Source organism: Brachyistius frenatus, unplaced genomic scaffold (assembly GCF_029030835.1).
Source record: "Brachyistius frenatus isolate BFR_SWC_R1_liver_20210118 unplaced genomic scaffold, ASM2903083v1 Contig_6, whole genome shotgun sequence".
Taxonomy (NCBI): Eukaryota; Metazoa; Chordata; class Actinopteri; family Embiotocidae; genus Brachyistius; species Brachyistius frenatus.
Window position 1 is genome coordinate 5,419,786 of NW_027210605.1, and position 13,201 is coordinate 5,432,986.

Consider the following 13,201-nt stretch of genomic DNA (forward strand, 5'->3'; position numbering starts at 1 on the left):
GAGTAGGCTTTGGTATCTTTTTTTTTTTTAATTCTTGATCCGACGTGCGCTGCCCAAATATGGGGTATTTGTATGGGATCACGTGCACATGTTGGCCAGTCATAAATTGGCTTTGATACTCAATGGGGATATTGATGAATAGGAGAAACGTGTCCGGTAAACTTTGAGCTGTTGGTTTGTTGAAGACTAGGCAGGAATCTTTAGCGCAAAAAGGGCAGGACAGTAAGACAAGAGCGTCATCTGGCGTCTGGTATGAGGCAGGACGGTCAGGACCGGTCAGAGCTCTATGCCCCCTGACGCGCTGCGAGTCCACCATCAGTCTATTATATAATAACAATAATAATCATAATAATAACAATAATAATAATTGTAATAATAACAACAATAATCATAATAATGTAAATTTTAACCTCTCACTCGGTTAGAATATATTGACGCATATGGACCTGAAACTTGAGTGTCGCTGGCAGTTTGTGTTATAGTTATACAGCAACGGGAATGTTATTTAACTGGATACCAGACAATAGCTCCTTCCCGTGCTCTTATAATACCAATTAGAGAGGCTAAAACTTAATATTTAAGAGGCCAAAATTTGCTTTAAAGTTCGTCTATGTGTTACCATCTTATCCAGCCCCCTGACCAACAAAGTCATGATAAAATTAAAAGGTAAAACCAAACTTCTCCCATAACGTAGGCTACTAAGTTTGTTGCGTATTTCAGAAGCCTGTCTTTATGCAGTCATTTGACCAATGTTAGAAAGTGATATGTTCCCAAAAAACACAAGACGAAGGGGAAAGTTTTACAAATATTTTATTCCATGATACACAATTATGACAAAACATGAATTTGTAACTCTCAAACAAAAGTGAAGAATTACTAGTGTACAAATCTATCTCACAAGGAAAGCCTATTGTGTCAAATGATCCAAAAAAAAAAAAAAAAGGAGGGGGCTAAGCGCAATTTTATATGCAGCGTCAAAGCGGCTAAATGCACAAGTCTTCACTGGAATTACATAATATAGTGATACTTTTATTATATACAGGCATTAGAGTTGTGTTTGTGTGTGGACTGGAGGCTATTCGTGCAACTTTCAGGTTAATGCAGGGCACTTTTCTGCGGACGATTCAAGTACTAGATTATACTGTGATAAAGTGTCTGGCCCGGTCCTTTCCTTCCGTGGAATGTGCATGTACAATCATGAGTTAAGTCAGACCAACACTGTATTTAGTGAGGTGATCAAAGAGTTCACAGTGATGGATGGGGTGTAAGGGGGTAAATACACAGATTTCCTGGCATGGGAAATAACGTAGAAATTAATACTTCTTTTTTATTTTCACAATACTAGTGACATTTTAATAATAATAATAATAATAATACAAAATAAAAAAAAAAAAAAAATAAAAAAAAGCTTGATGCTCCAATTGTCACAGTGCCATACTGTGGCTGAAATAATTTGGATTTCTAAGGCTCAACACTCCTGTGGTCAACATGAGATTAAAGTGGGAGAGCGGCGGGGTAGCCATCATGCAGTGAAGTCGCTCTCAAGTCCATATAGATTTTTAGGTAGTTATGTTGGGTTTGAATGGTCATCAGGTGTTTGTATGCCACTTCTCTTTCACTATTCTTTCTTCTTGTCCTCATCCTTTCCTTCTTCCATTGCGCCATTGCGTTCCTCCTCTTGAGAGGCTCCTGTCTGTTCACTTCCAGTCACCGTGGATGTCAGGTTGCTCTCTTTCTTCCATTTCATGCGTCGGTTCTGAAACCAGATTTTGATCTGCCGCTCCGTTAAACAAAGCGCGTTTGCGATTTCGATGCGTCTGCGCCTGGTCAGATAGCGGTTGAAATGAAATTCCTTCTCCAGCTCAAGTGTCTGGTAACGAGAGTATATTTGACGTCCCCTGCGTCGGTCCGTCCCGTAGCCCACTCCTGCTGAGATACAAAGTAAAGTCACTAATTTAATCGTTTGCAAAGTGAAGTCATATTTCAAATAAAAAAACATGTGTCTGCCTCTGGTTTGATAATACTTCGAGGCAACTGAGCCTAAGTATTGCCTCAGTGTTAAGTATCATAATTACAATCTAAATCCACAAAGACAAAAATAAACACATTTTAGCTGTTAGACAAATCCTATTTCAAAGGGCATATTTGCTTTATTATCTAAAATTATGAAAGCAAATGTATCCTCTATGTCTCACGCTACTGATTATAGCTGCTATATCATTCTTAAAATGAAAGCTGTTTGTTTGCACATGTAAAGGCCCATCTTACAAGTCGAGGGGATACAGTAATGTTTTATGGGGCCATAAAAAGTAACTTACTCTCTTGGTAAGACATATCGTAAAACTGGCCCATTTCCTTAATTTATTTGTCGTAGTAAAACTCACCGCTGTGTGAGTTCATTCGCTGCATCCACGGGTAGATCGGGACGTTACTTTTCTGATCCTGGGCTCCTGCTCTTCCTTGATCCAGACTGTACTCTTGAGCAATGTGGCTTTGTGTATTGAGTCCCATGTTTGTTTGTCTGCAGCTGGGCAGCACGTCCTTGTCTTGAAGAAACACGTTTGATCCATACTCATACTGTGCCCTGCCAGAGCCAAACACGACATTATCTTGAGGGGAGTAAAAAGGTGCATATATCCGATTCTGGGTCACGGCTGCACCGTACGACGAAAAATGTCTGACTGTGTCATAGGTGGTGGAGTTCAGGGGTACGTTAGGCAAAACATCTTGACCACCGGATAAATGGCAGGAGAGCGACGGGTTTGCGAAATAAGAATTCATACCTTGCTTGTAACCCTCTCTCCAACTCTCCCCACTTCTTTATCGGTCTCTTTTCAATCTCCTTCTCAGTAAATCTCCTTCCCGTCTGTGTCAACCAACCACACCTTTCTCCACGCTCTTCTTTTTTTTCTCGACTTTCTACTTCTCTAACTGGACGTGGGCTACTTTGAGGATTCAATATTATTAATTTCCAATCTCCGGTTAAGACGCACAAACCCGAGTGTTATAGCCGAGGCTTGGCTCGGTGAGAGACAATATGACAATGTCAGCTGACCATTCTCCACCAATTGAGAGGCAGGAGTTGAAGAGAAACTGTAGCTTTTAGCTCAGAGCTTGAACATTACTGCTAAATGCCGATAAACACAACGCAGGGTTGGAGTGGCACACTATGCAGCTTGGCTGGATGAGAAGTTTTTTTTGGCTTTAAGTTTAAACAGCTTGTGTGCGTGGTGTTTAAGGAGAAAGCACGTTGCGAAACGTGGCCAATATCATTCAGTGCAGTGATCACATTCAAAGGGAAGGATGAAATCTGAATAAAGACACATGAAATCAGGATTAATGCGTCTTAAAGAGTGCAAATCAGAAAATTACATAACTATAAAAACCCTCTTAGGAGACACAATTTAAAATCTTTAACTGCCATACTGAGTAATTGTGAATGATTGTGAGTGTGTGTGTGTGTGTGTGTGTGTGTGTGTGTGTGTGTGTGTGTGTGTGTGTGTGTGTGTGTGTGTGTGTGTGTGTGTGTGTGTGTGTGTGTGTGTGTGTGTGTGTGTGTGTGAGAGAGAGAGTGAGAGAGAGAGAGAGAGTCCTGAACTCAGTTTCTATTTCACAACACCACTGCAGAGATATATGCTATATATTATACACAACAGCTACATGCTCTGATCCGCTGCCTGTGGATGAGGATTAAACTGGATATTGGCATTTATTGTTTATTTCAGCCATATCGACGAGTTTCCAACATACTGTTAATGTTTCTTTTGTGTATGAATTATCTGGCACGTGAGCAATTTCCATGCTTTTGCAGTGAACTGGGGGGAGGGTGTAGGTGGTAAGAATGCGTTTATGGTCTCTTCTGTGAGGGCAATAAAAGAAGTGACGTTCCCCAGCTCACCAACAACTATCTCTGCAGCAAAGCCCTGCAAACACAGGCAGCAATCTCCCAGGCTCAGAAATGAAAGCACAGCACAGCATGTGGAGGCAAAGCGAGAGGGGATAAATCGCGTACAGGTACGGCCGACCCGACCAGAAGATGACTTCTGCCACCATCTTGACACATCTAATCTGTTAAACGAGTGTCCAGAGAAACGTCAGACAAAAATCATCCACAGGCCAACAGTGCACCCGGTGTTCACTATGAACGGCTAGTTCTCAGGTATAGTCTCTTCAACAATAAAGAACATGATTATTATTATTTTTATTTTTTTTACACAGAGAAGAGTAAAAAGAAACATGTTAAAATGCTTATGCGGATGTTGCAGTCTTTTTTTTCTTCTTCTTGTTTTGATCATACTTCAACATTCCTGTGACAACACACAGAGGAAACAGGAACCGATAATTATCTCAGCAGCAAATGATGGGTTAGGAAATTACTTTGGAGGTGTTTTGCACAAATCTTGCAAAAACTTTAAATCCTGTCTGGGCAAAACGCGCTCCCTCTAAATACTTGAAATTACGTATATATGATATGACAGAAGACAGCGCCACTCACTCTCAGTTTTCTGTATTCAACATCATTAAATTACTTTTTTTTTTTTTTTAAGGGGTAGCGCGTTTTCTTCTCTAAAGTCAGACGCTTTAAAACTAAATGAAACTTATAACTCCATGAATGCACTTCGAAAAATAATTGACATTAGTTTTTCGTTTTGCAACAAGCCATAACAGATACCAATGCAATAATCAATAAAGCTATTGAAAATGTCTGTTCAACCGCAGTCGTTCTGGCTACGGCAGCCTATTGGTTCACCTCATTGATCTCTTCAATAGAGTGAATACGTGCAGCCTAAACGTGCAACACTGTTTGGTCTGTTGTTTGGGATCCTGAATAGCCCATAAAAGAGACAAGAACAAAGAGAAGGAAGTAGCTGGTGCAATAAAAGTTTCCCTTCACCTATTCGTGGCCATATGTGACATCCGCGTCGCACAGATTTGAGGCACATAAAGCGCAAAAGTTGGAGCCTGTAGCGTCTCAATATTGCTGTCCTGGGATTGTTTTTCCCCTCTTCTCTTTGATATTAAGTAACGAATCAGTTAATGACGGGGTAAAACAGACATATGTTTTCCGGAGGAAATACTGGGAGTCCTAATTTATATAAATTCATTTTTACCCCTCAGTGTAAAGTAATGTCAGCCAGAGCAGATAATATTACTGAGGAACAAATGGTGGACAGAATGAGCACTTTAATTGCAACAAGACATTTTAGTTTAAACGATATAAATGAAGTCCAAAATGTGATAAATGTGGTATTTGGATGTGTTACTTTCTTAATTTGTCATGCTCGTGATGTCAGAAACCGCATGTGTATTGAATCAGTGAAAGTCTTTGTTTCATTATACAAATTCTGCTGTCATGCAGTCGCTATAATTTACTTCTCATAAAGTCTTTCAAATTAATACAACTTTTAATTTTTTTGTTTTGTTTTTTTGTTTTTTGTTAATTTAAATATTTTGACATGATTCGGGTTTTCAAACAAAGATTCCCCTTTCCTTATTCGCTCACACACGAAAGGCACGCTGGTCCATAAAGTTTAGGTTGTAAATAAAGGCTGAACAGTAAAGCCAATGTGTGGACTGGAGAGGCAGGAATGCAGCGGAGGTTGTGTCAGTGTGCAGAATTAGAAAGGTCATTCTTTCCCTCGTGTTTTAGTGTTTTATTGCGGCCCGTGAGGCAAATCACATGCACTGCTTTTGATGCACTAAAGCACAGACGCCGTTTGGTCCAGGTTTCCACGATTTTTAAAAAAGGACGCTATGAGCAGCATCAAGAAATTCTAACACGAAAATAATACATTATTTATAATAGCCCGGTTTTAACCATTGAAATTAATAAATAGCATTGATAATTCAATATATACGCTTAATTGTTATCTATGATGATGCTCACTGAAGACGTTACGCAGTTTAATTATTTATTTATTTATTGTTATTTTTATTTTTATTATTATTATTATTATTATTATTATTATTATTATATTTGTGTTGTTATGCCAGTTATTAACATGCTGGATTGGTGTTAAATGTACGCTTTAATTAGTTCTCGTGCTGAAGGCCTATATCTTTAAACAGCCTGCTCCCCTAGAGCACAACAGGGCCCATCCATATCCGTGGACCTATGGTTTTCCTTTTGCATGCTTGCAGATAGCATTCGATATTCAACGTCACAACATTACTCAGTATTAGTAATAAGGGACCCTTAAAATTTCGACATTATCAGCCATGATTAAAAACACAGCGACAGAGGCAAAGTCTGGTCAACTCCTGATGCTTTTTTCCCTCTCCCCCGCTTTCTAACCTTACTAATAAGGAGTAATTCACATACTAACAATGTAAAGCCCTCTATAAGCACTTTACCATCGCTGGCTAGCCCAATTAATGTCCGGAAGTGTTCGACTTTATGCTCGTTAAGCACTCAGGAAGCTGTTGCCCAATGAGCGCATGTTGATCCACACATCATAAATTATGACCATTAGTAGGCAAAAAAATTTTTTTTTGCCCTGTCGGGATTTGTAAGAAAGATTCTAAATGTGGTGATGCGGACAGATTCATGACTTCATGGAGTTTTATGCGAACCTATCTCTGGTTTTAAAAACACTGCAGGGCAAAACAATAGACTGTGGTTTTCCCCTCTTATTTTAAACCAAGATTTACCCAACAACTCAAATGGCATCTATTAAATGGACTCCCTATCTGTCTTTCTCTCTCTCTCTCTCCCTCTCTCCCTCTCCCTCTCTCTGCAGGCATAGTGCTGGGCAGCAGCGGACACGATCCATTGCAACAGCAATGTTTCAAAAGGGAAAAGCAAACAACGTGTGTAACAGTAGGTTATAAGACTTTAAAGGCTTCCACGGCGAGGCTTTGTCAATAATTGCATTATACAGGATTAAGAGGCATCACTGCTGAGCTTCAACAGGAGACAGAAACACATGAAATCACTTCATTACACAAAGCAATATTTTGTCTCTGCACAGACAATAAAACACAGACGGGGAATTTCTCCAAGCTGAGCTTTGATAGAACAACCTCTTTCAGAAAGTACTGCTGTCTGTCACACACACACACACACACACGCACGCACGCACACACACACACACACACACACACACACACACACACACACACACACACACACACACACACACACACACACACACACACACACACATACACACACACACTCACACTGTTATTTGGATACTTCTGAAAAAAAATATACTTTGCCTTGCAATAATAGGACAATTTACTATCCTACCATTTGTAATTTTTATAGGCTATATATTTTGTTTTACACAACCTTTCTTTATTTCTCACAAACACACACTTGCATAAAGCTGAGTTCCAGCCTCCTCTGTGTGCTTCTCCTCATTTTAAGAAGATTTAAAAATTGATTTGAATTTTTTTTTTTGGGGGGGGGGGGGGGGGGGGGGGGGTCCACTGTTAAAGAGAAATCAAAGAAGCTGAAGTGTGTTTGATTCAGTCTCGCACCATCCATGTATAATTCACTAGTTCACTTGTGTTGCCTCAATAATAATGTGTTCACTAATGGTAAATGTCTGATGTTAATGCTGCTGGTTTTGATGATAATGGGCACATTTGTGTTGATTTTTTTTGTTTTGCTCATAGTGTAAATAAAATGACGTGCTAACTTCTCATAGGCTAATGTCAGTGATTATGTCACAGAGCAATACCTCCTCCAAATCACCGCATCCCATTATATCAGGATAAAACCATAAAACAGGAAAAAAAAAATCTCCCACGAGTCTCAAAAGTGACAACAACAAATCAGACTCTCAGAAACACTCCTCGGTGTCAGCTCGTGCAGTTACTCGCTGGCAGCAGTGTATCAGCCGGGTCAGCTGACATCCGCAGTGAACCGCCGCCGAAAACCAGCAGCCATAAACAACGAGCCTCAACACCCGCCCACTGCCACATGCAAAACTTCTGGTCGCTAGGGGGCGCTGCCGCGAGCCACCAGCGTGTCAGTGTGTACATACTGGAGCCTCCGTGTGACATATGCGCGCATGAAATTGCTTATGGGTGTTATTCAGGCTCTTGGCACAAGCTGAATTTCACAAGTGACAACAAGTGTGGAAAGAAGGCATAATTAGTGAACATCAGTCAGCTCTCAATGCAATTTGTCACTGCCTGGTCAGAGGGGCCTGTGAGTGATGACAAAGTTTACTATCGGAAGGCGATTTATTACAACAGACTGGCACTGCACTTCTAAAATGTTCAGTTAATGCAGGCTGCATCGGCCTGTCTACACGCAGGTGCCGCTGCCGCCGGCCAGTGGGCAATAAATGACAACCGCTCCGGGCATCAGCAGCCTCCCAGGCTACAGGTCAGGTCACAAGCTACACAGAATAGGCAACTTCAACTTCTCGTGATCTCACACGCTCGTCTTGTCTGCATCATTCATCAGCTGATCGACTAACAGAAGACCAAAAACTCACACGAAGAGAGGAGTGAGGTGTGTGTGTGTGTGTGTGTGTGTGATCTTACCTCGGTAAGGGGTCTCGGTAGTTTGTAAGCGTCACTGTGGTCCAACGCAGCAGCTGAGGGGTCACGATGGCGAGAGGGCGATATCAACAGAGCGCGCTCCCTTGTGCTGCTGTCTGTCCCCACATTCCGGCGATAAGGAGCTTAAGGAGGCACGGTGTCTGCTTGCCGGGGGAAAAAAAAAAAAGAAAAGAAAAGAAAAAAAGAAAGTCTTTTCTAGCAGTCTTGCTTGCTCCTTTTGCCTTCTCAGTCGCGGTTTTATTGCCTCCGGTGGGGGGGGGGATAAACGCAGGCAGCTTCTGGTAGAGGCGGCGACTGTCCCGAAGATCCCTCTGTCAGGAAGTCGGAGATCGGGTGAATATCACACGCAGAGGTGCCAAAAATGACCGTGCAGCATTTTTTTTTATATTAGAGTAAAGAAAAAAAAGACGTTTCTACGCCCCAGCTTAGTCTGCTGCTGATACAAGGGAAGGACCAGAGAATAGACAACAGCATAAAGTTCATGTTCATAGAGCGTGTGCCACGTGGCTCGCTACAGCCAATCGGAGAAAGGATTCAGTCGTAAACTTTTATTACTCAGCTGTAAATTTCTCCCTTTAACAACCAGGAATGTTTGCACCCATCTTTTCCATTCTTTTTTTTTTTTTCCGATTGCACAAAACTACAACAACAACAACAACAAAAAAGGCTACACAATATGAAATTCCCAACATGTCACAAATCAGACATGCGTCAAAAAATATATATATATATAACAGTTCCCCTGGTGGACAAGCTGTATGCCATGATGTACCCAAAGCCAACGGGAAAGAGGAAATAAAAGTGTGAGTGACAAAGAGAGGGAGGGGAGATAGGAAAAGAGATAGTGAGAAGAGGAGAGAAACAGGGATACGTCTAATTAAACTTCAATTAGGCTAAACAATACTTCCCTATTATGGCGTCTGTCTCACATGACAGTCAGCAGATGGGAGGTTTGGCTGCTCCACACATCCAGCATCAAAGCTCAAGGCGCAAACAGAATATTAAAGTCATGCAACATTTAATTGGTAACAAAATGGTTGTTATTTTTTTTTTTTTTTTTTGAAAACTTGAAAAGCAGGTGAGGGCAGAGTTTGATCCGAGAGCGAAGAACCACACCTTATCAGCTATTAAACGTAATGGCAAAGTCACACAGTGTAAATCTGGTGCAAACCTTCAACGAGTTTTGAGTAATCCACACAAAGAAAGAAAAGATGGTACGACTGGAAAACACAGACGTGAATTGTACACCTTACAAGTAAGCAAGGACGCAAGGCAGCCACTGAATTTGTAATAGAATTTCTTCACCTTCAGCAAATATCGAAAGGGACAAAATACGAGGAGATGAGGAGAACAACAGAAGACAAGTCGTTTCATTTGAGCCCCACACGCAGGTTTGACCTCGTAAATCCCACTAAAGGAGGATTTCTGGCTTTTCTTTCAACTACTTATATGACGTGCAGCCCAAGTGACGAAAAAAAAAAATATATATATATATATATATATATACACCCAAATAACAAACAAAAAATAAAGATGTGTCACATACTTGGATGAGCGGTGCATCCCCTGTCCTTACAGGCCGTGATCTCCACACTGAGCCGCGCCACACGGAGACAGACAAAAGATGCTGGCCCATCTGAACCGTGTCTTTACACCGTCAATAAAGTTTACAGCAGGTACACTAAACTTTATTGGTAATGTTAACCCTCTGGTAAAACTACACACACAGACAAAGTGACAATCCAGGGTGCAGGATGACTGGGACCTGGGGACACATCCGGATTTTTCTAAAGACTACACGCACGCAAATAGAAAAAAAATAAACACCCTACATGAAAAGGCTGCGTTTTGATACACACACACACACACACACACACACACACACACACACACACACACACACACACACACACACACACACACACACACACACACACACACACACACACACACACACACACACACACACACAATAAGGCACTAAGAGGGGATGAGACAATTAGCCTGTGTAAAAAGCTGTTTTTTTTGTGGTCTCAATCTGCACTGAGATTAAGGAAAGCTTTTATCTAAAAAAAAATAATATCACTTTACAAAAAAAATACAGATTAATCTGCGTTTTGAAACTTTAAATTCAATAGAAAGAACTGTAACAGTGCTTCCGTTTCCCTTTCATTCGTTGGGCTGCACGTTGCTGCAGATTAAATCGCGCCCTGTAATGTTTAACTCTCTTAAATTCAATTTACTTTAAAAAGTAAATAAAACAATTACGAAACAACTGCAAATTAAAGAAATTAATACGAGCCCTTACATCTTTTTTTTTTCTGCTAAAATAGACTATGTTATTTTTTTCAAGACCTTAAATTGGCCAATACCACAAACTAGCTTCAAGTTATAATAAACATTTTAAATCAAATGTAAAGCTAGATCTAGAAATTAAATAACATTTAGCCTACTGGAGGAAAAACTCCTAACTGTCCACATCTTCTAACAGTCTCACATACACATCGAATGGATCACTTCAGTATATTCAAATAGTTTATAACTGTGCAGATACAACAGCAGACAGGCTGGGCGCACCAGGAGCTTTGAATTATTTAACCGTCTGACACTGACATTACTGAATAGAGCCTGACACTATTATATTGTGTTACTGGTTGTTGTTGGTTTTTTTGGAAGTAGTACCAATATTAAAGTTGTAGAAAAATTAAAATACGAGGGGAAAGCGTTCAGATTTTCGCCTTCACATTAAAAAAAAAAAAAAAAATACAGCTACTATTTCAGATCAATTCTATTCAAGACAGCAAGAAGAGGCGGACGAGGTCGAATTACATGCTCTGAAAAGAGGGATCAGATTTCTATTTGCTAATATAATAGAACCAGTACTGGTATTTTTCAGAGGGCAACAACACTTCAAGCGACCTACATCGACGTGCTGCTCGAGACAAGTAGCACTGTTTCTGCTGCTTGAATATTACTCAGATTGTCAGATTTTATGTAGCCAGCTCACATCCTCTGTTTATTCCAAACCGTCATCAAGCAGCAGCAGCAGCAGCAGCAGCAGCTGGACTCAACACGAGGAGACACAAGATGTTACCTGCACTTGGCCTCCCATTCGCTTTGATTTCATCGCTCTGATGCTTTCCGGAGGTTCGTCTGGACACCAAGTCTCACACGACACCTTGCACTGTATAGACAGATAAAGCCTCCCCCATGCTTTGCCATTACTTCGCCCGATTATTAACATAGCACGTCAGATGTTTGTTCATCTCATCTCAAAGAGACATTAGTCATCCCGAGATTCATTAAGAAACGCTTCGTGTCCTCCCTTAAGAGAGGAAGTTTCTTATTAGGAGGATGAATCAAGTACGACTCAGGCTTCGGAGGGTAGGCATGCTGTGCATGGGATTCACGTGGTTCCTTAAAAGGTAAAAAAAAAAAAAGGATACATCTGCAAACGCGTGTCTGGCGTTTTTTTTTTTTTTTTAATCGAATGGAAAGTTTAAATTAGGCAAACTTTAGCCAGTAGACTATACTCAATATGCTTTTGCACCTTCTCCTCTCTCCTCTCGCCGACTGTAAATGTTTTGTGCGCATAAGCGCGAAAAACCAAAGCATCATCAAAATATCGACATTGTTGCATTTTTTTTTGCCATTTCCTCATTTGAATGTTTTGACTATTTTTATTTATTTATTTTTGAAAATTACCACCGGAAGTGTTCCGGTATGAGAACCGTGGGTAATATTGTTTCAACAGTATCTGAAAACACAAGAGACAGCAATAGAATGTATACTACGTATTTTCACTTCACTCATGTATGCACCTCGGTTTAATGCGTGTGAGGGGAGGCTGTAATGCGTTCAATAACCGTGGCTGTAGTATCAATAAAAAAAACAGAAACGATTGTGAGCCATCTTGTTTATTTGTGATTTTACATCAACAATGGCGGGGACACACAATTCCGTCTTTCACAGGAGAAACACCAGGAAACGAGCATATTGTTAACATCAATATATAACAAGACGTACATAAAGATTATATTCAGTGCAAAACAACTACGCTATATCACCAGCACATTAAAATAAAAATTCCCTTACTTTAAAATCGTTGTAATTGTAGCAGGTATTATCATACACAGTAAATGTGCGTTATAGGCAGTTTTAGTTGTTGGGGAAATAGCTTGCAATCAAATCAGAGCGATGCCACAAGTGTGGAATATAAATTCTGTAAAGGCAAAGCTCTGAGTTTAGGTAGTGCCGTGGTACAATCTCAAAATTGTTTGCTTGGCTTTGAGCTAATAGTCTTCCCAAGACTCACAAATTGTCTTCAACAAGTGTATTTTGTATATTGGGTAAATGCTACATACATAACTTAATAATATAAGGTTGATATAGAACACTTTTTAAAATTAAAACCATATGAAATCTCTATATTCAGAAATCTCTATTGCAATTTCCCCAGGTTTAGGTAGCATCAAAGGATTTCAAACGATTGCATTTCCCTGGTAATCCTAGAAAAAGATGTCTGAGGAGCTAATGGCTATCCTTGTCTAGGCCATTCACATGAAAACAAGTTAAACAGTAACAGTAACAATTATAATAATAAAACTTGTGGTTTGTACACAGGCTGTGAGCCAATGTAACTGCTGCGATGATGTTTGAACACTTACTACTAAGTTATAGG

General features: G+C 40.2%; 1 protein-coding gene and 1 long non-coding RNA gene across 3 annotated transcripts in view; both read right to left on the reverse strand.

Annotated features, from left to right (window-relative positions):
- Positions 1-13,201, reverse strand: part of LOC138614719 (uncharacterized) — a 37,003-nt gene that overhangs the window by 6,998 nt on the left and 16,804 nt on the right. Inside the window, exon 2 of the long non-coding RNA XR_011310326.1 lies at positions 8,503-8,831. This is a non-coding gene — a long non-coding RNA (uncharacterized lncRNA). The remainder of the gene's footprint in view (positions 1-8,502; positions 8,832-13,201) is intronic.
- hoxc6a (homeobox C6a) lies at positions 851-2,959 on the reverse strand. 2 transcript variants are annotated; one of them, XM_069688221.1, is made up of 2 exons: positions 2,385-2,959; positions 851-1,926 (listed from the first exon to the last, which is right to left on the reverse strand). In XM_069688221.1, exons 1-2 carry the CDS (start codon positions 2,779-2,781, stop codon positions 1,619-1,621), a joined length of 705 nt encoding a protein of 234 aa, XP_069544322.1. In that variant the 5' UTR covers positions 2,782-2,959; the 3' UTR covers positions 851-1,618. The 2 variants fall into 2 exon arrangements, with proteins under 2 accessions (XP_069544322.1, XP_069544314.1); XM_069688213.1 differs by having other exon boundaries at positions 851-1,929.